At 36.2% G+C, this 26,836-nt stretch overlaps 1 protein-coding gene across 7 annotated transcripts in view; it reads right to left on the reverse strand.

Annotated features, from left to right (window-relative positions):
* Positions 1-405: 405 nt before the first annotated feature.
* RGS12 (regulator of G protein signaling 12) overlaps positions 406-26,836 on the reverse strand; it is an 84,865-nt gene continuing 58,434 nt past the window's right edge. For 3 of the 7 annotated variants that reach the window (XM_064418799.1, XM_064418805.1, XM_064418804.1), the window contains 9 exons: positions 25,628-25,781; positions 24,301-24,377; positions 22,383-22,583; positions 21,509-21,582; positions 19,203-19,329; positions 18,161-18,257; positions 16,598-16,665; positions 15,925-16,078; positions 11,195-13,343 (listed from right to left, as the gene is read on the reverse strand). In XM_064418799.1, coding sequence (XP_064274869.1) covers positions 12,709-13,343; positions 15,925-16,078; positions 16,598-16,665; positions 18,161-18,257; positions 19,203-19,329; positions 21,509-21,582; positions 22,383-22,583; positions 24,301-24,377; positions 25,628-25,781 — 1,587 coding nt within the window. In that variant the 3' untranslated portion in view covers positions 11,195-12,708. Of the gene's footprint in view, positions 1,059-11,194; positions 13,344-14,325; positions 14,856-15,924; positions 16,079-16,597; positions 16,666-18,160; positions 18,258-19,202; positions 19,330-21,508; positions 21,583-22,382; positions 22,584-24,300; positions 24,378-25,627; positions 25,782-26,836 lie in introns of those variants that run through there. The other 4 variants (XM_064418806.1, XM_064418800.1, XM_064418802.1 and 1 more) reach the window with 4 other exon arrangements.

Consider the following 26,836-nt stretch of genomic DNA (forward strand, 5'->3'; position numbering starts at 1 on the left):
CTATGAAACCAGCTACTATTCCCAGGAAATTCACAATTTTGGTTTTTTTTTGGTTGTTGTTGAGTGGATGGTTTGGGTTTTTTTTTTTTTTCATTTTTTGTTGGTTTGTTGTTTCCTTCTTGCTGCCTGTAAAACAAAGGTCTTATTGCATATATCCAGGCAATGCATTAGACAAGAATTCCACTTGGACCTCTTCCCAAATGTTATGAGACAGACAGGAAGACATTAAGAAAATATTCCTAATATTTTTTACACCATTAACTGATTTTACTTACATTTCAAAAATCTGCTAAAACACAGGGAATCCTGAAGAGAAGGGAATACCATTAGAAGATAAAACTGAAATTATCCTAAATAAAACAGGGAAATTTAAAGTAAGTTTTTCTTGAATAAAGACAAGAAGAGTAAGGGTCAAAATCATTATTTTAATTGCACTGTTCATTGGAATGATCCCAGGGAAAATAATACAGAAATGGGAAAAAAAGCAAAACCAAATAGCTCAGTACTTTCATTGGAATATTTTTTTTCATTCTAGGACTTCCAACTCATATCAGAAGTGATGGTCTCTAGCCAGCTCTTTGAAGGCAAGTGGATATTGAAAACCACTTACATCTTGCAGAAACATGTCTCTAATACATATCTCCATTGCTGCTGATGCCAAGCAAAATACCAGAAAATTTAATTAAAAGCAGAGATTTAAACAAAAGTAGCTTTGTACTGATTCTCAGTGGCCTTATTCTTCTCGCTCTTGACAGCTATCAGCGATGGAAGGTCTGAAGTCCTGTAAACTCCAGTCCTCATCCTGCCTTGGCAAGACCTCAGCTCAGAGATGTAACCTTCAAAGCTGAGGTTCCCCTCAGAATCGTCACAGGAGCGTGTCCCAGGGTCCTCCAGCTTGACCCCATCCACATCAATTATCCTGTTCACAGGGAGCTCCATTCCCAGGTTCCCTCTCACACCAGGAGGATTAAAGCTTCTGCTGGCCTTTGCTTTGTGAGAGGTCTGGTCATAGGAGTTTCCTGAAGTCCCTTGTGAATCATTTTTCTTTCTGTTTGCACCTAACAGAAGAATTAAAAACAAAAAAACACAAAACAAGAGAATTATGTATCTTCTGGTTTTAGCAGTTTTCAACATTGCAACCTTCTTTGAGGCCCCAAAGGTACTGGGATATTCATCCACCAAAGAGAGTTACTGTGTAGGTAACTACACACTAAATCTCAAAGATAAATGTGAAATACTAATATGTATCTGCCTTAATGTAGCATTTTTCAGAGTTTTAAAAAGACTCCATTAAAAATAACTAATTAGTGTAATTTTGTACACCTCTAGAACAAAAAAAAATTCTCACCGCAGCAAACCCAAAGGTGAAGGAGAATATAGACTTTCCACTGGGGCAGAATGGGAGATGTTCCTTCAGTTGAACTGGTCTTCAAGACCCTGCTGAGATAGCATTTTTACTTGGCTAGGGCTTAATTCTCTAGCAGACTAGTAAGGGATGCAGTTCAATCCTGAACTGCAACAGAGCAATTATGGGCCACAGTTTACAGGACAAGAATAAAAGAAACATCTTTGCAGAATCACAGGATGGTTCAGGTTGGAAGGAACCCAGTGGGGCATCTGGTCCCACCTCCCTGCTGAAGCAGGGTCATCCCAGAGCACATGGCACAGGATTGTGTCCTGATGGTTCTGGAATATTTCCAGTGAAGGAGACCCCACACCCTCTCTGTGCAGTCTGTTCCAGTGCTCAGAACAGTAAAGAAGTTCTTCCTCATATTCACAGAGTGGAACTTCCTGTGCATCAGTTTCTGCCCATTTCCTCATGTTCTGTAGCTCAGCACCACTGAGCAGAGCCTGACTCCATCCTCTGTCACCCTCTCTGCAGATATTTATAAACACTGCTGAGGTCTCCTCCCAGTTGTTTCTTCTCGAGGCTGAACAGGCTCAGCTCCCTGATTCTTTCCTCACATGAGCGATTCTCCAGACCCTTGACCAACGTAGTAGTTCTTTGCTGGACCTGCTCTAGCAGTTCCTTGTCCTGAGGAGCCCAGAACTGGACCCAGCACTCCAGACGTGTCTCTCCAGGGCTGGGCAGAGGGGCAGGGTCTCCTCCCCTGACCTGCTGGCACTGCTCCTCCTAACTCACCCCAGGACTCCATCGGCCTTCTTAGCCACAAGGACACACTGCTGGCCCATGGACAGCCTGTGTCCACCAGGACCCCAGGCCCTTCTCTGCAGAGCTGCCTTCCAGCAGGTCAGCCCCCAGCCTGGGCTGCTCCATGGGATTGTTCCACCCCAGGTGCAGGACCCTGCATTTGCCTTGCTGAATTTCAGAAGGTTCCTCTCTGCCCATCTCTCCAGCCCACTGAGGTCCTTCTGAAGGGCTGCACAACCCTCTGAGGGCTTTAAACACTCAAGAAACACCTGAGTTACACCTAAAGTCACAGTTGCCAGGATTCAGGCCTATTCTCTAGACTACACACACATCACTATCCCAAGACAGCTGTAGTTCAAACCCTTGAGCTCCCAAAACACCTTGTGTTTGGTGTGACCCTCCAAAGTACAAGGAGCTTCTCAAAATAAATGTACAGAAGCTGATTTGCCTGTGTCAACAGCAGCAAGAAGGAAAGGATGAAGGAGTTGATTTCAGGATTCACAGTACAGTTAGCAACATGGTTTCTGCAGCTGAGGTTCCCCCCATAATGATCTAAAGGGCAACATTTTCAGAGACTGAGAACTGCTTTCATTAGATCAAACTGAGAGCCAAGGAAAAAAAAGAGGAACTTTCAAGGCACAAAAGCAGGCCTGAGTAGAGACTTGCATTTCATATTTCATTCCCTTTTTCCATATATCTTCTTATCCATCTTTTAAAAGATACTATCTTATCTGACATTCTTTACCCAAAGCATTCTAAAATTTTGTGCCACAATAGATACAAGTGCCTGACCAGCATGTTAAGCCACACAAATCCCATGAGACTGGTGTGGTTAAATCCCATAGCTGTCTTTCAAATATTTTATGTGTGTCTCTTCCATTAAGTGATTGGTACAGTTTTATACAAGAAAAAGAAATTTCCATGTATAATCACCGTAATCAAGACTTTTTTGTATGGAGAATGGAGGAAATGCAAATGAAAAAGACAAAAAAATCACTTTCACACATTCAATCAAATCACTCCAGGGTCTTCTTGAGGCTTAAAGCTTTCTATTTAAGGAAAATAAGTTAAAATCCTCAGTAGTGCAATGCTTAGTTTTAGCTGCAGTGAAGCCCCACATGAATAATGTGGGTACTTTGCATCAGTAATGCTTGCTGTGTTTTCAGAGGAATTAGATCAAACTCCAAACAAATCAGCTGAGCAGAGAGAGGCAGAAAGCTCCCAGCCCTGCTAGCCCAGCAGGACTTCACCCTACTAAATTGCAGCTAACATTTAATGGGACTATATTACACTTTGTGTTTAAATCTCCCTACTGAAACTGAACATTGCCTTAATTTTAACTGCTGCCTGCACGGCTGTGCTGCAAAATGCTATTCTTCTGTTCTGGAACGTTTATCTTAACATGAGTGTACTGAATTGTTCTCTTATCTCTTTAATCTACTATTCTATGCCCTTTGAGGAAGACCTGTGACTCTCCTTTCAAGTTGCTTTAAAAGAGCTACAAATTGCTGAAATGCCTACTAATGACAAATTACCACAAATACACGGCATTGACAGAGCATGAGTCATCCAGCTGTCCTAGCACTGAGAATACATCCTCCTGTGAAATGTCATGTAAAGGAACATCTTTGATTGGGATGGAAGGTCTCACATCTGTTGACTTGGACTAGGTTGAAACACTTTCCACAGCCAAAAGACACAGCCTGCATTAACAGGGTACAAGAGATGAAAGAGCTGGAAACTCCTGCTGAGGAACACTATGGAAGGTGCAAGTATTTCTGTATTTATTTGGGTGCTAAGCCCTTCTACAGTTAAATATAAGAAATGCCATTAGGTCTTGGAATTATGGTGCCACTGAGTCACCACACAAAGCAACTGGGTGTGCAAGTTGCCCAATATGAACAGAGCAAAAATAAGGTCAATGTTTGCTCTCAGGCTTCACAAGACAAAAGCTCATCTGAACAAGAACATATCCGCATTATAGACATTTTTTTCTACTAATGTCCTTTTTAGGAGCAATCTCTCTGCTGCATCAAATAAATTACTACTAGAGGCAGGGCATTAATAGAGAACATCTTGTCTAAAATACCAGTTCAAAAGAAAATGGAATTAACTAAGGGATGATACTGTGAAGATGATTTCACTTTTCCTGTCAGGGTAGAAAATATCTTAGCTCATCTTCACCAAATATGAAGATGATTTCAAGAGTAGCACTACACAGAAAAAATATTTCAATGTAAACTTTTCCTCATTTTTTTAAGAAAAAGCTTTTATGGAGCAAGGCTATTTAACACAAACAGTAGGTGAGATTTGCCAAACCAGCTTGTGTATAAATGTATCACACAAGTTTTTAAGTAGATTCAAGATTTGCATGTTCTTAGTGGAGCTTTATAATGAGGTTTCAAAGAAGTTTGTAGCACTCTTACACTGGTCTCCTTCTCATGTTTTCTTTTTGAGAAACAAATACCTGAAGACACTTAGCTGTGCAGGGCACCATCTAAGGTGCAGAGGGCCTTCACAGATAAAATTTCTCTTCATATGTTCTTGACTGAAGTGATGAATACCTCCATGGAGAGCTCTGCAGATGCTTTGCCATGTGTGAAGCATGTCAGGAATGTTATTACATTTTCCCAAACCTAATCTCCCAGATGTCCTACCTAACTTCAGTAGAGAAAGGGAGACACTGCTTATGGCAGCAGTCACACAGGTGAATTTCCAGCCTGGAATTCCACATTCACACCTATTGCTAATCTCCCCCTTGCTAAGCATTCCACACAGTTCTTGGAGAATTTTCTTGTGCATCTGATCCTGTTAATATGTTTCACCTGGTTTAAAGATGGGAAGATGCAGGCCATCTTTTGTCCTTAAACCAGAAATCTGCTGTGTTACAGACTCACAGCCAAATGACTGCTTAGAAGGCTTAACTGCACCCATCATTTTTCCAAAGGTGACCACAATCAAGCACTGTTTTGGCTGATCTCCTGATTTCTGTTACCAATGTTTCTCTTTTTGTGATATTTGGATTTTGTGTATTACTCTCAAGCACTCTAATATTATCATTGTGGAGAACTATCTTTGTAAAGACAAAGGGAAATCATCTCCTTCTGTAATAAATAATCCTCAAACTTTAAGATCTAAGCAAAAGATCACAAGACATTGTCTTACAGGTAGTTTAGGAATAAGGGAGTATTTGACCAAATTCCACACAGAGACAAGGACACAAAAAACCTGGAAATTTCAGGAGCAGCATTAATTGCCAAATGTAGACAATAGGATCATATAACCCTAAGTCTAATGCAGATCCTTGGGGATTTAAAGACCTGCTCGCAATACCTTGCAATTATATGGTTTCTATACCATAATGAATAAATGCATTTATCTTCAATGTGCTAAATTTTAGTTATGATTTTTAATAAAATTTCTTTCATGTAAATGGAGTTTCACTCATCATTCCACCTTTGCTAAAATCCTACTGTTCTTGTCAAAGTCATTAACTATTTAGATGGCTCTAAGTTCTACTGAAAGATAACAAGAATATCCTACTGATTTTCCTACCTTGATCCCAGGCGTTTGACTTCTAATGTGAGAGAGGATCTGATCTCAGTTAAAGGGAATGAGCTCCAGATTAATGATTTTGTACTCACAGCTGATAAAAATCTGTTTGACGTATTTCATAAAACATAGAATATAATTCTTGTGAAAAGAAGCCTGAAGTTTTCAGGGGCAGTTCCTGGAATTAGTGATTTACAGACATACACCATCCCCAAAGGCAACCAGTCTCCCAAGCAGCAAGGCTCTGGGCTGTGCTGTAACACGGGAGTCTGGGCAGGCACTGCTCCAGTCTCTGACTCCATGGAGCCTGTCCCAAGGTGGTACCACACTGCCTGAGAGAGCATTTCCTTACATGAGACTAAAAAAAGGAGCCCTGTGATGGTCACTTCTATTTCAGGGTTCTGGAAAAAAATAAATATAAATAACTTCTCCTTAACATGGACGTAATCTGGCAGTTTCACTCTCAGAAAGACACTTATCCCTTTCTGTCCTAAACTGTTAGGAAATGCTACTTCTACATATTAGCCCTCCCACACATGGATTTTTTTAAAGTGGTGGATGAGTGACTTCCACACTGGCTGACATACTGTTACTACTACAAGAATTTTTTTTTAAGTTTGTACAGTGATTTATGCTTCTGAAGGGAAAAGGATACTTCACATCAAAGTTTTAGAATACCAGAGGTTAAATTTTCTTTGGCAGTTTCCTTCTTTTTATCTCTTAATTGATACAGCACCAAGGAGAAAGCAGACTTAATAAAAGATTCCTACCTACAGTTTATGCTAAATCTTTTCAAAGGAAATTTGACTTTATATGCTGAATTTCACTTGCATGATGAAACAGCAATAGCAGCATATGCTCAGTGCCTTGAAATCTGACTCAGTAAAATGAAGGCATCGAGCCAGGAAATGGGTGATGCTACAAAGCAGCAATATTTCACATTACCAGTTTATTTACTTTTTTCCTGGAAATTTTGGAAATACATTTGCAGCATTAAGTTTAGAAACGGGCAGATGGAAATCCTTTCATTGCACTCATCTCCAAAGCATCCACAAGAAGAACAAAGCACCAAACATTATTCAGAAAGACAAATTTGGAATATCACATGGAAGAGGGAGCTCACCAGTGGCATACAGACACAAAAGAGGGAGCCCTGCAACCTGTGTGTGCTGAGGGCAGGGACCCTTCATGAACACGGCTACAACAGCAGCTGAAGGGACCTGCACACAACGTCATTTAAAAGCCAGGAACACTCCACGAATAAATCAAATGAGAAGTTCTGAATTTTGATCCAGGCAGACATGTGTGCCCTCAATAACACTGTCCAATTTGCTTGAACTTTCTGTTTCTCCACTGCTAAAACTGAAACAATTTTTGACTCCTTTCCAAGCAGTACACATGATAAAACAACTCTGCAGCAGCCTACACATACTCAGCCCTCAGTGTGATCTTCCAGCATTGCCCTTCATTTTGGTTTCCATCAGTGGTTGGTAACAGCAGGTATAATTATTGCAGAGTCCTATGTTGGGAGATAGTGGATTGAATTACTTGAATCAATTTTAATTTAATCTGCCATTCATTGGGTTATTTTTTAATTATGAAAGTCTAAAATGTGGTTTTGCTGGGCTACCGGTTACATTTCACCAATAATTCAGCAAAGTTCATTTCATCATCCAAATGCTGCCACGGGTTTGCATAGATCTGGGTTTAGCCCAAGTGCATTTGGTTCAAAAGGCAGCTGTCATTTTTCTAACATTTCATCCAGTCACTGATAAAATTTGCAATTCTTTCTAAAATGTTTATCTTGTTGCTTGATCAAAAGAAGTTTACATTTCAAATAATCATCCCCCAAGGTCTTCCTTGCTTCCCATCTGTCTTCTCTAAACTCTCCTTCTCCTCTGTTTGTTGTGGATCACAGTCATGTACTACATGTAATTCTCCCATTTAATTGTGCTCTGATTAAAAGAGGATTAACACATCCCAGCCTTAGTATTTCTGGATTCTCATGGGTGCTTCTTTGTATTGATCCACAATCCAATTATCTTCTATAAATTTACACACAACCAGTAAAGGATATAAGTTACCACATGAAAACAGCCTTTTTTTAGAATAATTATTTACATTATTGTTATATCTTTTATGTCATAATTACCTACTTTTCTTGAATTTTTATGTTTTCATTCATGTGGTTATCTTGATTTACACAGGGAACACCACTGGACAGTCTCTAAAATATGCCACATGAATTAAGAGATTATATAAGATATTAGTTACATAAAATATTGTATCATTTATTACCAAAAAAAAGGTTTATTTTCAAATTTTGAAGATAAACATGTGATTGCTCTTAATCTCCTGTTAATCTCCTTAACTACCACAAACTTTTTTCCACTTGGAATGCATTACCATTAGAATTGGAAAATTTAGTAGCCAAAAAAGAGTACAGAAATACCACTGATCTCTGTTCTAATTATCTGATCTCTATTCTTCATTCTTCAGCTGTGGGGTACTGCATCCTTTCTGTGAATAATAAAAAAAGATCAGTTGGGGATTTTATTTTCTGGGGGGGCTTTGGGAACAATAGCCTATACCAGACTCTGAGAGACCACCCTGCATTTTATTTCTGCATATTTTATCTTGCACAACAAAAACATCCTACTATTCCATTTCTGAAAGATTTCTTTCCAATAAGTAAACAAGTTTATTTTGAGGGTACAAATCTATTTTAGAAAAAAAAGCGGTTTCTTTTTAAAAAGCTATATAACTTTAGACTGTCTAAATTAATTCTTTAACTTCCATAGACATTCTACTATGCATAATTATAGAGAGTTCACCATGCTATTATTTCCCTCTAGCTGGCTCTCTATCTTAACCAATGACATCAAATACTTCCTAAATGGTAGTTTTGAATAAACCTTTCAATTGCATTGCTGGATCCAGTCTACACATCTCCTTAAAAAAAAAGACCTTCGTACTTGGTAGACAATTCCATTGGCTATAACTCTAGTGTCATTTTGAGAATAATTCTCATCCCAGCTGAAAAACAAAGCCCCAAAACCAACAGATTTTTTTTAAGAGAAAGAAGAACAATTTGATGGACTCCAACCTACAGTCAGTGCACTTCAATCTGGATTGCTGCAAATTGTGCTATCTCAGGCTGAAATGGTATTCCTTGAAACAGCCCAACTGCTATCATGACAAAATGCCCACCCTACTTTGTAGTAGAGGCAAAAACCATCATGAACAACTCAGGCCAGTGAAATATTGCTGAATAAACAATCCAGTGCAAGGCCTGTGGCTTAATACTCACAGCTCTTGAGGAGACTAAAGGTTTGGGAGGCTGCCCTTCCCCATGGGTAACATATGTGCCCAGCCTCTTGGGAAAAACTGGACAACATTCAAAGTAACCAGCATACCAGGCAATTAAAAAAAGAAAAATAAAACAAAACAAAACCAAAAAGAGCCAAGGAGATTAAATCAGCATTTTAACACTTTCAAAAGTGAATGCATCGCTTCAAGCCAATCACACCACACAATAATTACTTCTTCCACAGATGGGACCACCATTATATGCAGAGACATGAAAGAATGTCTTCAGATTCCAGAAACCTCTGATTTTTAAAGTGGGAAATGTGCCAGAACTAGCAGGCTTATTCAAAATAAAGACATTTTCTCTTGATGAGTAACGCAACTAGAATCAGTAATGATTCTTGTGTTGCTAACTGATTTGCTATTTACTTCATAGCTAAGTATTAATACAGTATAAAAACATTTCACTTATTTCAGAAAATTAAGAACTGACTTTGAAAATGTGTTCTCAATAGCTCAGAGTGAGGCAAACCTTATTTTTCCGCCTTCCATTGTTCATATTTTGCTTTCTAGATCATCTGGTGAAAAAAACCTCAAGCGTTACCCATTAGAGGGATGGACATTGGCCTGGCTTTGCTACATCAGCAAATTGCCCCCTGCAGAACATGAGGGACCCCTTCACTCCTCCCAGTCCTTTTCCCAGAATTTATAAGCCCAAAATGTGCAGGGTAAGCACACACGTCGTTTGTCTTTAGGCCAATTTGGAACCAAGACTAGAGACCTCTTCAAATTATGTAGTCATTATTTGTCTTTATATCCCAACATTTTAATTGAATAAACCAATCAGAAATGCAATTTCCATTGATGGGGGTTATGAATGAAGAACCATTAAAGCACTTAAAAAAGCAACCATTATTAATGATTTAGTCCTTCGAGATTTCAATTCTTGACTGGAGAGAGTTTCCAGAAATCTTTATTATAATTATGTACATCATCAAACAGCCTTTCCATGCAAACTCCAATCATGAAAATAGAAAAGTTTTGATTCAGCCCACATTTTTTCCATAAAATCACCGGTTTTTTATAGAATACAGTTCCCATTAAATAGTAGTGTGTTGTGAGAGGAGCGTAGAATACAGCTAATATATGCAGTAAGATTGTAGCAAAAAAAGGAAGGTTTTTGTTTTGTTTTTTTTTTTTTTTTTTAATTTTTGTTAGTCCTAAAAAAAAAAATTCTGGTTTGTCAGAAAACTGAAAGAAATTTTGATTTTTAGTTTTGCAAAATTAGTTTGATTACTTACTCTCATGGGTGACTATGACAGAATAATAAGACATAATCACCACTGAAAGTAGAGAACACTAGTTGGAATACATGCTAATTAAAATCCATTTTTTAAAAATTAAATTCAATATGGAGAGTATTAGCTATTTGTTGTGAAGAAGTCTGAATAATTTTAGAAGGGGAACTGCTACAGGACTTTCAACTGCTTTATTTTCTTTCATGGAAGCCCACAAATATGTGAGAACACAGTGACTTTTGGAAAAACTGGATTTTCATTCCCCAGAACACAATGAGACCTAGTTAACAGCACGACACGCCTCTCTGCAGAATTATTCTTTTTTAATTAGGCTTCACAGTGCTGTTATGTAGGACCCATCTCAAAGAGTGAAAAGAGTAGTGTGGTCTCCATCACCCAACCAACCCCTCATTTCTTACTCAAGTCTACCAAATAAAGAGGTGGTTACATTGGTTACTCCACATCAAATGAGCTGAGATCTCCAGCTCGCTTCTTAAAGACCAGGAAGAGTTGCTTTAGTTTAAAATAAGAAGGAAAGTAATGAATATAAAGTTTAGCCCAAGAACCCAAAGACAGAAGAAATTCTCCTTTCAGGAGTTCCTGTTATGACGAATTCCAAAGATATCTCCTGTCTTATCTGCTTTCTGGAGCACATGCCAATGCTATGAATTTCACATGTGACCCATCAGCAATCTCAAGACAGCATTTGCCCTTTGGTGTCTAAATTATTAATAAATCTAATGTTTGTCAGCTTTGTCTCATGGTAATTGCTAGATCATATCTATTTATCTGTTTGTCATAAGAAGGTAATTTCAATCAGAATTCTTAATCCAGGACTGAAAGAATTTTTAAAATAATGAATAAAATGAAAGCTTAAAACCAGTTTGCGTAACTAGAGCTAGAATTTATTACTCCTGAGAGAACAAGGATACAAAATACATGTGAAAACTACACAAAGATTTCTACAAAGTAAAAAGTAGAAAGTGGGAAAAGGGAAAGCTACAGCTCAGTGGTTACACAGAAACTTATGGCATGCATTAAAATATTGTAAATTCATGAAGTTTTTTTTAAGTGCAAATGGTTTTTTTAACAGTTCTCACTGAAAAATATGCAAATTGATACCTATGTTGTACACTTGACACATTATCAGAAAGACACCAACACAAATCTATGCATATATACATCAATATGTCTGAAGTACATTTTGTGGTTCTGTTATTCATAGGCACTGGTTACAAGTCCGTCTAATACTCAGTTTCAGAAATTAAGTGGTAGCGCTAATAGAACATTTCTCAGATACTACTAATAAAGGAATTGGCTTTTAAAATGCCATGAGGATGAAGTAATTTGCATTGCCATTTATAAGCATCCAACAACCAAAGAAGTATTTACAAATCATCAACCATACAGATAAAGAACAGTATCAAATACTCTGTGTAAAAAGATAAATAATTAAAATGTATATTCCCACATCACAAAGAAATGTGATCATACAAATATGGCACCATATGTTTGTGAAACATCAAAAATAAATGTAGCACATAGATACCTCTTCTTATATTTTACATTAAAATGCACAGTACAATGACTGTAAATGTCAATGTCACGACACCCATTGTCTTCAAATTCCTGTTTCTGGTAGTAGCAATTATTATTAGAGTCCATGTTTATAAAGAAATTCCATACTTCAGCCTTGGGCTAATATTGCTCTGTGATATTGCTAGACCATGAAACTTCCATCCTAAAAAAGTTACATATTTTCTTTAAAATTATCTATTAGAAAGCTATTTGATATGTGAATATTCTGGGAGAAAGTGTGATATAGATGCAATCTATTTCTCTGTGTAGCAAAGTATGGGTTAAAAAAAATAACATTTTTATTTTTGTCACAAATATCAAATTTATTAGTGAAATATATCCTAAGTTGAGGCTTATCCATTTAAAATTTTAATCATAAACAATACTGCAATTTTCAACACATAATTAGGGGTTTTGTTAAAGTACTTAAACTTCCAAACCCTAATCATGTATCTCATTATGAGAAATGGATCAGAAAATCTGGAACACAACAGTGCTATGGAGCTCAAAATGCTGATACCCTGTTTTGTACTCTGAGGGTGAATGAGATAATTATAGCATGTGGATGTATTTGAAAGGTTTGTCTGCATGTGGCCATTTATGGTTACATGCCAAATCCAAACAAAAGTACATTGTTAAAGGCAACCAGAAGTATTACAGTTAGAACAGACTAAGGCAATTAAAATCTTTTTTCCTTCTTTTTTTGGTTAAAAAAAAATAAATTAAGGTGCAGAGAGAATTTTCTTTGCTGTTTTAATGGGTGCCAAATACTGATTAACAGTGCCAAGGAAAAGTAGTTTTACCCAAAAGGAAAGACTATTAAAATCTAGAAATACCTGAATTGGATCTTTGAAATCCAGATTTTTCCTGATTACCTGCAAAAGGAGTTGGGGGTGGATAGTTGGCTTCCGTGAGTTTACTGATGTCTGACAGTGGCGTTGGTGGTGGCGGTGGTAGCAAAGTGCTGTTAGGGCTACTAATATCTCCTTCAGCCACGAGAGTCAAGTCTGCCACATTCTCATCATCTACCATCTGAATGCCTTCAGCCTGCAGCTCTCTCGACTGCCTTTTCCACACCGCGGCGTTGTTCTCCTGTGCGTGCGGAATTGGAGACAACGGAGGACTAAAAGGAATACTGAAAGTCTTCTGGCTGTGCAGTGCTGCCAAAGCAGACTTATGTTTGTTTTCTGAGTAACCCACTTTCTTTACTGAATTTTCATTAAAGTTTTGCATGGGCTCCTGTTTTCCACTGGGTGATGTACATCCATCACTGCTGTCACTTTTTGAAACTCGCTTGCTGAGGCCTTTAGGACCTGCGGGTGTAGATGAGGATGGTTCTGGTCCAGTGGGTGGTAAACGAAGAAAGTCAGGAAGAATAAGGTCTTCTTTCCTTAGCAGTCCACGTTGGTCATCTGCTCTGTTACTTTGTGCTTTGGATATGAGTTCAAAAAATTCTATTGGGGAAAAACCCAAAATTGACAAGTTTTTGTCAGAAAGTGCAATGCTATTAAAACGTACATTTTCAGCACATTTATTTTCCATGAAGATCTTCAATTCTTTCAATGCTGCCTTGAAATAAGATCCCATGTTAATTAGGAACTTTTTCAATTGCAGCAATGTTCACTAGCATCACTATAATTAAGACCATCAGCATTGCTATTGTAAGAGTTTTGCAGTTTAGAACAGCTGCAATTCACTGAGCCTTGAACACGTCTTCTATTTTACGCAGTTAATAAATCTGTACACACATGCAGGAATTTTTAATTCTTTATACAAAACAAGGCTCTAGTCTTACAGACAATGGGTGCACGTTTTTATAGTCTGGATGGGTTTTACCCATCTTAACTCAAAAATAGCATGCCATTTGAACATTCAAAGATTCAGAATGTTGCAAACTTCCTTGTTATATTGACTTTCTCTCAGAGTAATTATATTTTATCACAGTTTCAATTCAATTCATGGTGTAGTTTTAAACCAGGATGTTATCATCACAGGGTATGATCAGATGATGATTTAAGTAAGCCCATTTTACTTGGAGCTGCAATGAATCAGTAGCTTACAGATAGTCAGTAACCATCCAAGGAGCCATTACCAAAAGCGATAGGGCAGCTTTTTTAAGAGGCTTTAACACAATTAGAAGTGACTTTCTGATCATGTCCCTAATGATATCCAATGGTTTAATATGTTTCTATAAATAATACTCATAGAAGATCAACACTGTTCTAAAAAGTTTCAAAACTTGGCAACAAGAAACTTATCAATTGTAAGCCAAGAATTATGCCACTCCTCAAAAAAGAAGCATTGCAACAATAAACAAACTCTTTGGTACAAAACATAGACATATAAAAATATGTAATTCTTAATATAGGGTCTCTGCATGTCCTATTTTTTCAAGAAAAAAGCACTTTAACTACAGAATATTAAAAGATGCTTAAAAAGGCCATCTCCAACAGATTAAATAAAATCAACAATTCCAACCCAGCTTATAAATACTGTTTGAAGCAAAAGCCATTAAGGAATAAAGCAACAGAACATTAGTATCAGATTTAACTTAGCATAATATGAAGTCATACACTTGCACTTGTATGACCTTATTCCTAAATCCTCTACTCATACTTGGCAGGCTTTGCAATGTATTCATAAAAATTAATTTTTAACATGCTTTTTCAAATGCTGTAAAATCTGAATGTAGCCAAGATGGAAGCTTCAAAATGCTTCTTATTGCCAAAGTTTTGCAAAATGGCAGTAGGCATATTAAAACATGCAACATTTCTAAGATGTGTCATACAAAAAATGTTTCTGAAATTTCAAAGTTCATAGAACAGTTGTTTGTTTTTGCATTAAAAAACAGTCTACAACATTTGGTATGCATTTTCCAAACTTTGACAAATATCACAAAACTCAAAATAAAATGTGAAAGCCTCGAATTCTGAAGTTTTCAAATTATGTTAATGTTTTACTCAGTCCTAGGAAAAAAAATGAAAGTATTAAAATGTGGAAAATAAGTCAACAAAAGAGTAAGCAACAGAAAATAATTTAAAATGCCCTCATATTTTGTAATAACACTTATATGAAAAAACATATATTTTGCAGTAGAAGTTTTAGCCATAGCATTTTTTTTCAGTTCTAGTCAGTGGAATTTATTCACAGATGAGCATTCAAAGGTAAACATTCATTTGCTATACAAATGTGCATAACCAGGTTTTGGATATGCATACGGGGTAACTTCAGCAGTAAATTTTAATCTGTGGGTCAAATATGTCCTTTGAGGTTTTTTTTCTACATGGGAAAATAGGGAGGAGCGTGTAGGGCTGACAGACAGTTCATGTCCTAGGGCACAGGGTACAATGCCAAAATTTCTAGTGCTACATCATTTTCATTTCTCTTTTGCCCATGGACATCTTGCTATAAGAAAGCAAATTCTCTCATGAGATTTTTTCTGATAATATCACCAGAACTATTAAGATGTAACAAAGGTAAAAATTGGACTCAGAAAATGCAAGCTTACCAATAACCTCTTTGCTTACTTCTACTTCTCAACATCTTTTGCTGCATGCAAGTTTTTCTGTTGCCCATCACGTCCTCCTCCACAGTCAGACTGCCCTGCCCTGGCTGTTACAGAGTTCAGCAGAAAACTTACAAAAATTCTTACCTGAGTACATTTGGGTCTACACTACTGTGCAGTGCCTGTCAAACACTTATATAGAGGTGAACAGAAAGCCAAGCTTCTACACAGCTTACAGAGTATCAAATGGGATGTTCAACTGCAGTGGAGTAACTAATTCCTTTTTGTTTTGCAGGAATTAGGTACCCCTCACTTTTGAAAATCCCACTGGACACCTACATCAGTGTTTAGGTATTCTTAAAATTTTACCTTCCACTTATGAAAACTTGACAATTCAAACACACCAAACAAAAATATAATGGTCAAGACTATGGTTTTCACAACACAGTATTAAACACATGGTACCTACACAGACACAAAATTTTTCTAAGACTACTTATGTTAATATGTAAGCTATAAAGTTCACATACCCTCTGCTTCATCCAAATTTATTTTCTGACTTTTTTTTTTCCCCATCTTTGCAATAGAGTCTTCTCTCTTTGACAGCCGGACTTCCCTAGCATTTTTTCCATTTTCGCCTTTCATTTTGATAGAATTAGACTTTCCTAGAGTTCTTCCCTCTCCCTGCATTAGAAGGAAAGTTAAAGTACTACTTACATTCAGGCTCTATCATTGTATACATAATATGGCCTAAAGGAATGAGGAAAGGTATTTTGGAAACACATTTCTCTAACACCACGACAAATGCTTTAGTTTGGTCTTGATCATTGCAAAGAGCATTTGCCATAGCAGTTCCCAAACGTAGAAATAAATATAATATTATTTACACTGAAGAATTCACATGACAGAAATGGCCTTTGAACTACAGAGTAGTTAAATTATTTTAAAACATAGATAAGCCAATGTGACACGAAACAACAAACACAACACAGTGAAAGAGTTAACTGATTCATCATGAAGACAAAGTTCTTCACAAATAAAGGCTGTTGACAGTGGAAAACTATCAGACAGATAACAGCTATATTCAATCTAGTTACATAATTTGGCCAATTCAAAATCATGTGTGAATGCAGCCTTTGATACAGAATTCTAGAAGGAAACAGAAGATGATCTAATGGAGAAAAATCGTTGCAGAAGACTTACAGTAGGTCCTTGACTTCTTGAAGAAGATACAGTTGCAGTCTGTTTTACTAATACGCCTCTTTGTTTCTCTGTAAACATTGAACATAAATATACTTTCTGTAACTACTGATTTATAATTCCCTAAAGAAGCAAGATTTAAGGGACAATGATGGACACAACAGATTTTTGCTTTAAATTCACTCTAATGTGTACTCAGAAAATAAAGAGTGAGCACAGTCAATAACCCTGATACTTTTCAGTAGAAACCTACCAGAATCAGCCTCCCATCTTCAGATTTTCCTCACACTGGCATTTTTTTCCAATTAAAAGATGCTGAAGTCTCACTTATGTACTAAATTTTCAGTTGCTTTAGATCAAATAATTGTAAAATCTGATAATTCAGTTTGCAATTCTCAAAATTATACTTTAAAAAAGAAAAAGAAATTCAGCAGAAAAGGCCATTGAAAGGCCATGTCGAATCTTTTCCATCCTGTTTCACACATCAATTATTTTGTAGACACTGCTGTATCCTCCTTGTCATCTTCTAAGTAACAAAAAGCCTCCATCAAATTAAATCTGCTTACAGCAAATTTAGTAACACAGAATCATTGCCCTCTTTCACTGGTACATTGCCACAGAACCACTGCCAGAATGATCCTCTATGATTTAGGCTTTTAAAGATGCTGGCAGCACACTGGATTTAGAATTTACTTGTAATCTTTAAACTAATTATCTGTGAAAGTATTTAGATTGAAACTGTTTTTCAAAACAACAATTGGTTCTGTTGGTGAGGAAAAGGACAAATCTGATTCTCCTCAATAAATACTTCCATCTTTATAATCCCAGTTCTTCCTTGACGAGGATCTCTGCTCTAAGTCTATTTAATTTAACCATATCTAATTAGGTTTTTGAAAATAAGTGTTCGATATCTCTAAAAAGGTCTCCTAATGAAACCAAATCTTTACTCATAAGGCTGCTTACCTTAATCTAGAGTATTAATTGTGCCAAGAGATTGTCAACTGTTTAGCTGATAAATTTTTATTTTTCCAATTATGTTGCATAGGGTCATGAGTTTTTATCCTTTTTGGTGTTATTTTCAGAAATCATCACTTAAAACTGGAGAAGTAGGCTCTGGAACTTTCTCATGCTTAAGAAGGATATTATGATAGAAGCATATACAGCTGCTGTACAAACTGCATCTGTTTTCCTTACACAGAATGTTCCTTACTGAGTAACTGCCAAACGTACAGCAGATATTTGGCACTTTATTCTCATTATTATTACTGGGCACTATGTTCCTAAGTTTGTGTGTGGATCTGTGGTTGAGTGCAAACAAGAAATTCAAATATTATTACAGCAAAATTTCTTACAGCAACAGTAAAAATAACTGTTATCACAGATTAAATTAATCTTCACTCTTCAGAAACGGCACTGCTTTTTAGTTAAAAAGAATATATGCCACATGTGATATATCTAAATTTAATCACATTTACCTCACCTTCACAGCAACAGGAAAAACTAACCATAGTCAGGGTTTCTAAAACTGGCTTGGAACCATAAACAAAAGCTTTTATACAAACTTACCTCTACCCTTTGATGGCTCTTTTTCTTCTAGAACAACCCGTTGACCATCCAGATTAGATATAGGGACACCAAGATCAAGGGGTTCCTGCTCACCACTCTAAAGTCGGATCACAGTTTGTATGTAATAGAGAAAAAGCTGTTTTCAGAACAAATTTATGCAGTCTGACATTTTTGAAAGAAAACAAGCAAAGCATTTTTATGCTTCAGAGTAGCTTCAATCCATCCTTCTACCATTCTAAATATGTTTACTCCAGTGGTGTAAAACTACCTAGATTTCAATGAGTGTAGTCCTATTCTGTGAGAATAATGGTATTTGGGAAAAAAAGACACATGGAGAAAAAAAAAAATCATCCCACATGCAAGTGTGCTCAAATACTCTAGCACCTAGAGTGTGTATATTCAGCAAGTCATGTTTTCCAGAGGACACTTTAGATTATTTTTTATTCTAAATTGATTGTATTTCATTAATTTTGTAATTTCGTTAAATGAAGTTACCTTTATACCAACATGCTTTTCAGTTATCTTAAAAACTTGGACTGGTGCAGCTAAGACAGCATACATACTGGAAATACCACAAAATTAACTTTACATTCCTAGGTATTCCAGCACAACAGAAAGGAGAACATGCCTAGCCAAGAGTTCAGTAGTAGAGAAGTTGAATCAGTCTGCTTTCACAAAAAAAATTCTGCAAGGGGATTTGTGGCAACTTTATGATTCCCATGACAATGGAACAAAAGCTTTAATCCAACCAACTTTCCCTGGCTAATAATTGGAGTTGAGCTATGGAAGAAGCAAAGTTCAGGCTTGCTTATTTTGGATGTTGGATTTATTCTGAAGATAATAAAAACAGATGTAGACTAAATATTTGAGGTAACTACTACTAAGCATAATGGTTATAATTACAATGCATTTTATCTCAAAATGTAGCTGTAGATATTGAAATGCCTAATTCTTGGGAGAGGAATCATTCCTGGGACTATCATATGATCTCCTCCAGACAGAAAATATTGCTGCTGCTTCAATTACATCAAAGAATACTTACTAGTCTTGCCACAAGTTCATTAAGATTTAAACCATATTTTGCAACAACAGGCCTTAAGACCTCTGTTACTGGTTTGGTGGGTTTTGCCTTCAGACCAACTGACCGGTTGATAGGAACAAGATCCAGCCTGAAACACAGCAATTGTAACATCAAGTGTGAAATATTCCAGTAAATCAAGTGAACAGAAATATGTCAAATCCAATTATCTACAACATAGCTCTACCAATTTACAGCTAGTAACTAGCTGGAACTGCAGTAGCATGAATGTATGCTAAACTGAAGTGACAAAGAATTTATTGTTTGATATTTCTTTCTTTATTATTATATTTAATTTATTATTACTTATATTTAACACAAATAAAAATTATACTGTTTCGCTTCCCAGAGCTGAGTGAAGGCCTGAACCAGTCTATTTCAGACCAAGGAAATGCATTCCACAGCACTTCCATATTTACAGGGAGATTTCTCTGACCAGGTTGGTCCAGGAGTCCTTCCAAGGTGACTCCATGCCTGAACTATAGACTTGGATGCAAGAAAAATATTTCTTCTCAGTTCCACAAGACAGACTCACAACTTGTTATGCAATTACATGAGATGGATTTGGACAAGTATTTTCATTTTTAAGCAGACTAACAAACACTGTGGAATTGCACATGATGCTGCTTCTTTAGGGTCGGAGCTACCATATGATGAAATATCAGTATAAGAGAAACTTGTATACCAAAGCTGAAAAATTAACTTAGAATTTACAGGCTAAAGCTCTTTTCACAGTCTATTTTATATTTTGCATTATTAAAACAGTAAAAGAATAATGAAATACATTTTTTTAATTAAACCAAAACAACTTTCATTAGCATCTGTTTCCCTGTACAGAGCTGTACCTAGCTTTGGTTTGGTTTTGGCCTTTTTTTTAATGCTCTTCATCTATGCCCTGAATCCTTCATAAGCCTCATTTGATTGCAATGGTACTCTAGTATGAAATCACGGACAAGCTTATTGCTAACAAAACAATCAGAAGAAATGTACATCATCATCAGATATTACTATTATCAGCAATTTTTTCAGTCACAATTAAATATAAAAATCATGTTTTATCTCATAAAAATTAAACAGAAGATGTTAAGTCATGTTGACTTTTCCACAAGAAGCTAGATCAACTGAAAATTTGTCTTTCATATTTGCTTTGAATTCGACAGCTACTAAATTGAAATTATCCATTTTAGTCATTAGCTGGTAATTGATACAAAAGTGGCAAACACTGAGGTAACTAAGTATACCCACATAGTATTTCTCCTTTGTCTGAAAATGTTCCAAATATTTGACTGTATTTGCTTACATAGTATCTACCCAGAGAATGGAATAATGTAGAACATTTCTACATTTTAATTAACACACAAATAACATATGGTACTGCCTACTTAAAGTTCCTTTTTAACTTGGAGACTCAACAAGCTCACACCTAATAAAAGACTGCTCAATCTCCATCTAAAAATTGAATATGCCATGTAGTATTTATTAACCTGAAGTAGCTTTAAATAGAAACTAGCCCAGCTTCCTAAGGAAAAGTAATATAAAGCCAAAATAAGAAATGCCTCACAAAAAAAACTTCATTCACTTCAGAAGTCCAGGTCAGTAATGTAATACATTTTACTTCAATAATTATTCTTGAAATAATTATTTCAGGAGTTTTCATAGCATTAGTTTGGATTCATTTTGGAAAAAAATACAAATGTTATTTTGAAAAAAACACACACTATCAAATATATTACACAAAACTAAATATACCATGTACTGCATTATATTATATCCATACTAATAATTTAACATTGACTTAAGATTCAGGGTTCAACAGAGGATTTTTATTTATACAATTAGTTTTACTGTAATTTTCCCAGTGGTGGGCATACATATACAGATATAACTGAATGGGAACAGGTCATCAATAAATATATCCATTTAATTTTAACACTAGGAGAATCACAGTTCAATTTCCGTATCTTTCTTGTGCTACTCCAACCTACTAAACACGTCTCTTTCTGATGTGGAAGGTCCCCCTGGACCCACAGATCTGTCCACTGCTTTCAGAGGTGCCTCAGCTTGAGCATTTTAACATCACAAAAATATTTAAATATCCCTAAAATGGAACACTGGCCTCAAAATCCCACTTGTATCCTAAGAGCAATCCAGAAAGCCCCCTCCTGCAGCTGCACAGGTAACTGGCAACATATCCTTTGCTGCACTTACAAAAAGTAAAATGGGAAACAGGGTGGGAAAGGCCAGAGGAAGGCATTACTTTGGACTCTTACCGAAATAAAGTGCGTTTTTCTAAGCGCAGGTCCCGAGACTCCAGGATACTGCTGTCCTGGTGCAACACCAGGGGCTACAGAGCACACCAGGGATAAAAGAAGAGAGAGCAAATTAATTTTAAGCTATGTAAAAAAGAGCAGCTGTGTTGTTAATTTTTTTAAGGTAACTCAGAATATTATTAATATAGGCTGCACTCAGTCTAGTGACTGCTCCTTTACAATATGGAACATGATTAAAGCGTGTTTTCCTTTGGCTAGGTGTGAAACAATGACCAAAATTCAATTTCCACTGGAGTCAGCAGGCACTCAGGAACTTGGGTTTTTAAACAAACCTAGATTCTTCAACTTACATAAATAACACAGAATAATGCATTAGAAAATACAGCCAGCTAACAGTCTTTGAAAGCTTTAAAAGAAAAAGCCCATAACTATGAACATTCATTGATTTTTTTCCATTGTAATAATCTAGATGGATCAAAAGCATGAATTTAAGAGAATAAATACTTCATGTCCACAGCTTCTCTTTGAATTGGAGAATATTTCTGTTGGACTAAGGGCCGTTACACACAAACTGCACCATCCACACAGATTGTTGTCTTGGAAATTTTCCTCAATATTAAAACCTGTACCTCATTTCTAGCATTAATGCATCTCATTCATCTTTGAACAACTGAATGTCACTATGTTTTAGGGCTTTAATGCAGCAGCATCTACTACCAGACATTTGTTTTCTTTGTGGATAATTTGATTCTCCTTCAATTAACCAGCACTGCCAATGTAAAGCTATGGGCAGAACCAGGAGATATGCACCAGAATTCCTTATTTGTAAATGGGGAGTAAAATGCTTCCAAAAAAGCCCAGGAACATGCAGTACCTTATCACCTCCAACTAGGAACAGGTCCACTGCAGCTATGTTGATGCCATGTTTCTCACAGACCCCAGAGAGCACCTCCTTGATGGAGAACCCTGATTTCACAGCCATTTTGCTCGATGAGCCATCCGGAAGGTTTACACAGCAGTACTTGGGGGATTTGTCTTTATCTGGCACAAATGCAGGCAACCTTGAGGTCTCAGACTTGAAAGGAAAAAGAAAGGTCAGTGCCCACTGGGAAAATGAGGACTGGGTATAAACTTTTAAAGTCCCCACAGATCAAACCAAGCCAAGAACCATAGTTTCTAGAATGCTTTAGAAGTCCTTCCAAATATCACAAATATCAGATTAATTTAAATCCTGGGGGGAAAAAATTAGATAAAGACCATAATACTGCGCAAATCTAAGTTTATTTCAAGAGCAGATGAAGTTTTACACAGCAAGTGTGTAAAACAGTTACAAGATTTACTAAAGAACTCCTAAGTAAAAACTATAAAACTAAATTTAATTGCATTAAGCATCCAAATAGTTAAATGTCTGTGCTCAATAATGTCCTGCTTATGTAAAAATTACCACTGGCACCCTATGAATCAACATTCAAGTGAAGAGGAATGCCTTTAAATATCAGGTTCCTCAATCTTTCCTCTTCAAATTTCCTCTTCTTTCAACATAATACAAATTCTATGCACAAATACACCACAGAGAAATTAAATTTTTTTAATTATTTTCTTCATGACCATTAATTGTTTTTATTAAAGGGAATTAGAACTACAATGCTATGGGCTAGGCACAACCTTTATTCTAGAGTAACAGTAGAATAGTAATACTACAACTAAATATCAAAAGTATCTTTGAAAATTTAAACAAAAAGCTCACTTATAACTTAAAAGGACACTAAAAAATACTGGGTTTGACAGCTTTTTAGGGTACTCATCATGCTTTTTCTCTTTTCTTTAACATGGTGCTTCTCATTCAAACCACAGTTACTTCTGAATTAAATCAGGTGGGAGTGGGAGAGAAGCAAGGGGTTGCTGCTTTAGGGAGCCTTTGCATTTTCTATTTTTTAAGACAAGACTTTTCTGCAACAGAAACAAACATGACTTCACCATGCTTGTTTCCCTGATCAATATTCTTAGCATAGATAAAATTACAGTTATTAGTTAATGGTTAATTACACAGAATCTAGTCTATCAGAGGGACATTAAAGCACAAAAAGACTTTAAAATTTCCTTTTTTTAGTCTTCCTCCATATCAACATAGATAAATAAAGCATTGCATCTATGTTTTATTAATACTGTTTTAATTTTGCACCTCATTAGTTTTACACTGTAAAGGCAGAACCTGTTGGTTAGAAATCACAGTGTCTTCACTTCTTAATTTCTTAGCATGACAAAGTGTTCACAAAAAACTTCTCAGGTTTTTAGGACCAAGTTAAGTCATAATGACAAAACCACGTAACTTTAAGGAAACAGAGAGAAGAAGCACAACAGACACTGGCACAACAAAAATCAACCTAATGCAACTTGTATCGCTCTTACTGCATAGGCCAAGAAGAGGAAAAGCTTTAACTTGTGGCTGTTTAAAACAGATTCTCATCCTTGCAGGTAGAACAAAATGGTTTTAAAGAGCTACAGTCTTTAAAAGGGAAAGTTTTTGTAGTTCAGTGGTGCCTGATGTGAAGACAGACCAGATGCAAAGCATATCCAAGGACAGCATAAGAAGTAATATACAAATACAACATCTCTTGCATTTCTAACACTCTGAAATTGCTTAATATTACATCTTGTACTCCAGCTGTATCACTTGAAAACCCTTTCCCAAGGCATTACATCAAACGAGCTACATCACACTACTCAGAAAATCAGTAGTTCCCTGTTTCATCTGCTCCCCCACTGGCTCATTAGTAAGAGGCAGCCATTACCAAGTCGAGACTAGCCGTGGATGACATGGAGCCTTGTGATTCCCGTCTGTACGACAATCCATTGGACTGAAAAGAATCTGTTTGTGCAAAGAATCAGCAATCAGTAAAGAGGTTCATTTCATTATTTATTCTAATACAGGCAACAATTTCAAATATTAGTTTATTGGGTCACAAATGTTTCTTTTTTCATTAAAAGGAAAGAAACCACCAAATCTTCATACTGCGCACAGAAGCATGGAAACCAAAGCAACTTTTAGTCAAATGCCTCTTGGTTATGTAACTCCTGAATAAAACCATTTGTTTTATATTTTTTAAAAAGAAAAAATATTTTTAAAATAATATTAGTTTTGTTAACTAGATTTAACAAGATTTCAATATTTTACCTTAAAAAATTATTCAACCTCTTCATATATTCTCAAGGGAGATAAATATTTTTTAAAGTGCAAATATGGTATTAGAACACTAAAATCTAAGACAATTACTAGTCACTTTCGGAAGGAAAGGTCTATGATCCCAGCAAATACTTCTGATGTCTTTTCACATATGAATATACTAAGAACACTCAAATTATCCATATGATCAAAGCTATCTTGTGGGTCTGGGCATTACCAGAAGCAAAAACTACATTATCAAATATGGACCAAATTTGGTGCTTTGCTGGAATTTCTTCATTACTGTGAACTCAACAGAATAATTTACTGCAAAACTTTTGTCTCCTCTAGAGATCACATACAGGTGCTTTCACAAGGGAACTCTTCCTTAAACTCTCAAACACAAGTAACAAAACAGCAGGTTACAAGGGCTTTCACACCTCTGAGTCTCCTTTTTCATTTTAGTCAGGGAATGTGAAAACAGATGGTGACAGTTCAAAAGTGAACATACCTGTGTGTTACTGATAAAAGAAAGAAAAGTATGATAACGCAGATGGAGGAATTTTTAAATAGCTGTAACTATAGCACTATTTGCTGTACTGCTCCTGGACTTTTCTGTAAAGATTTGAAATTATCTTTCTATAAAAATAGCAGCTCTCTGCTTGAAAAAGCAATTACCAGTGCACAGAAAGGCAGAATGTTCCAAAACATTTCAAAAAAAAAGTCTTGTGGAAGTCAGTAAAAACAAATTTAAATATTGTCATATTTTCATCTATTTACTTGTACATCTTCCACAAAACTGCAGCAACACTAGCCACACTACTATGGCCTTCTGACTTGACAGCTCCTTTCCTCTGTCACTCCCAAGAATGCACTTAGATAGCAACTAATCATGGTGAGATTAGTCATAGCTATTGCTGAAACAACCTTGAAACAAAGTGGAATGTGATACTCACCGTTTGGATAATCACCATTTTCTCTTCTCTTCTGTGATTTTCCCAAACTCTTACTTCTTGACCATGAGAAGAATGTTCCCCTCTTTTTCTTCTCAGTGTCTTCTTCTCCTGATTCTTCATTTAAAGATCTTCCTGACTTTGACTTACCACTTAGCTATCACCAAAACACAATTAAATCACTGGTTGGATCACAGGTGTGAGTATATTGTCTAAAATAAACCTTCCCACACTTCTTCCTAAAACAAGAGTGTGATGGCCAGGTTAGCTGCCTTCTTTACCCCACGCACAAGTGCCTGTGCCAGCATCCCTCTCAGCAGCAATCAAAAAAACCCCAAAAAAACCTCATCAGTGGCAACAAAAAGAAATATAGAGATGGAAATGTGCTGCTTGGTAGGGAGTACAAAACAGTAGCTGGAAATGAGCCATGGAGAGCTCCAGCAAATATGAAAGAACTGTCCCCAGCTCACCAGTAATGCCTAACTTAATGTGGGATGGCTATTTGCCTTCCTTTTAAAACACTGATTTTCACTTTAGTATTTTTCCTAGGCTAGGCTTGAACATGAACAGTTTTCAAAGACAATGACAAAGTACTGTTTAACATTTACAAGTATAATCAAGTATTTATTAGAGTTGAAGAATACAAATGTCAGGAATGTTTGATATTAAACTAAACTGGCTTTTAACAAGCTAGTATTCTTGTTAGATTATTAGAATATTCCTTGAAATGCTACTTTTTAAAGGTTCCTAGTCATAAGAATACATAATGGCAGATGGGATAATCTGTAGTGATTGACATGAAAAATGAGAAGTTATAATTTACCCATGCAGTTATGTAATGCTATGGAGGTATTATCTACAAGAAGAAAAAACAAACCCTAAATAATGTCAAGAGATCAGTCAGTAAGACTACTGGTCTAATTTTTAAGCAACTTTTTAAGCAATTTTTAATTGCTTAAATTATCTTAGTTTAGCAGGAGGTAAGAAATTAAAAACTATCCTCTGCCAAAATGAGTTAGTTTAGGTTAAGCCTTCTCCAAAACTTCTGATAAAATGTCTCGTCTCAACAAAGGTTAAATTATCACATCTTAATTCCCATATTCAACCAAAATAAGGTTCTGAACTGCTGCATTAACAAAATAACCCTTACTTTTTATTTGTACACATATAATTAAATAATAATGAAGATTTAAAATTATATTCAGCAATTCA

This window comes from Passer domesticus, chromosome 4, assembly GCF_036417665.1.
Source record: "Passer domesticus isolate bPasDom1 chromosome 4, bPasDom1.hap1, whole genome shotgun sequence".
In the NCBI taxonomy this organism is placed as follows: domain Eukaryota; kingdom Metazoa; phylum Chordata; class Aves; order Passeriformes; family Passeridae; genus Passer; species Passer domesticus.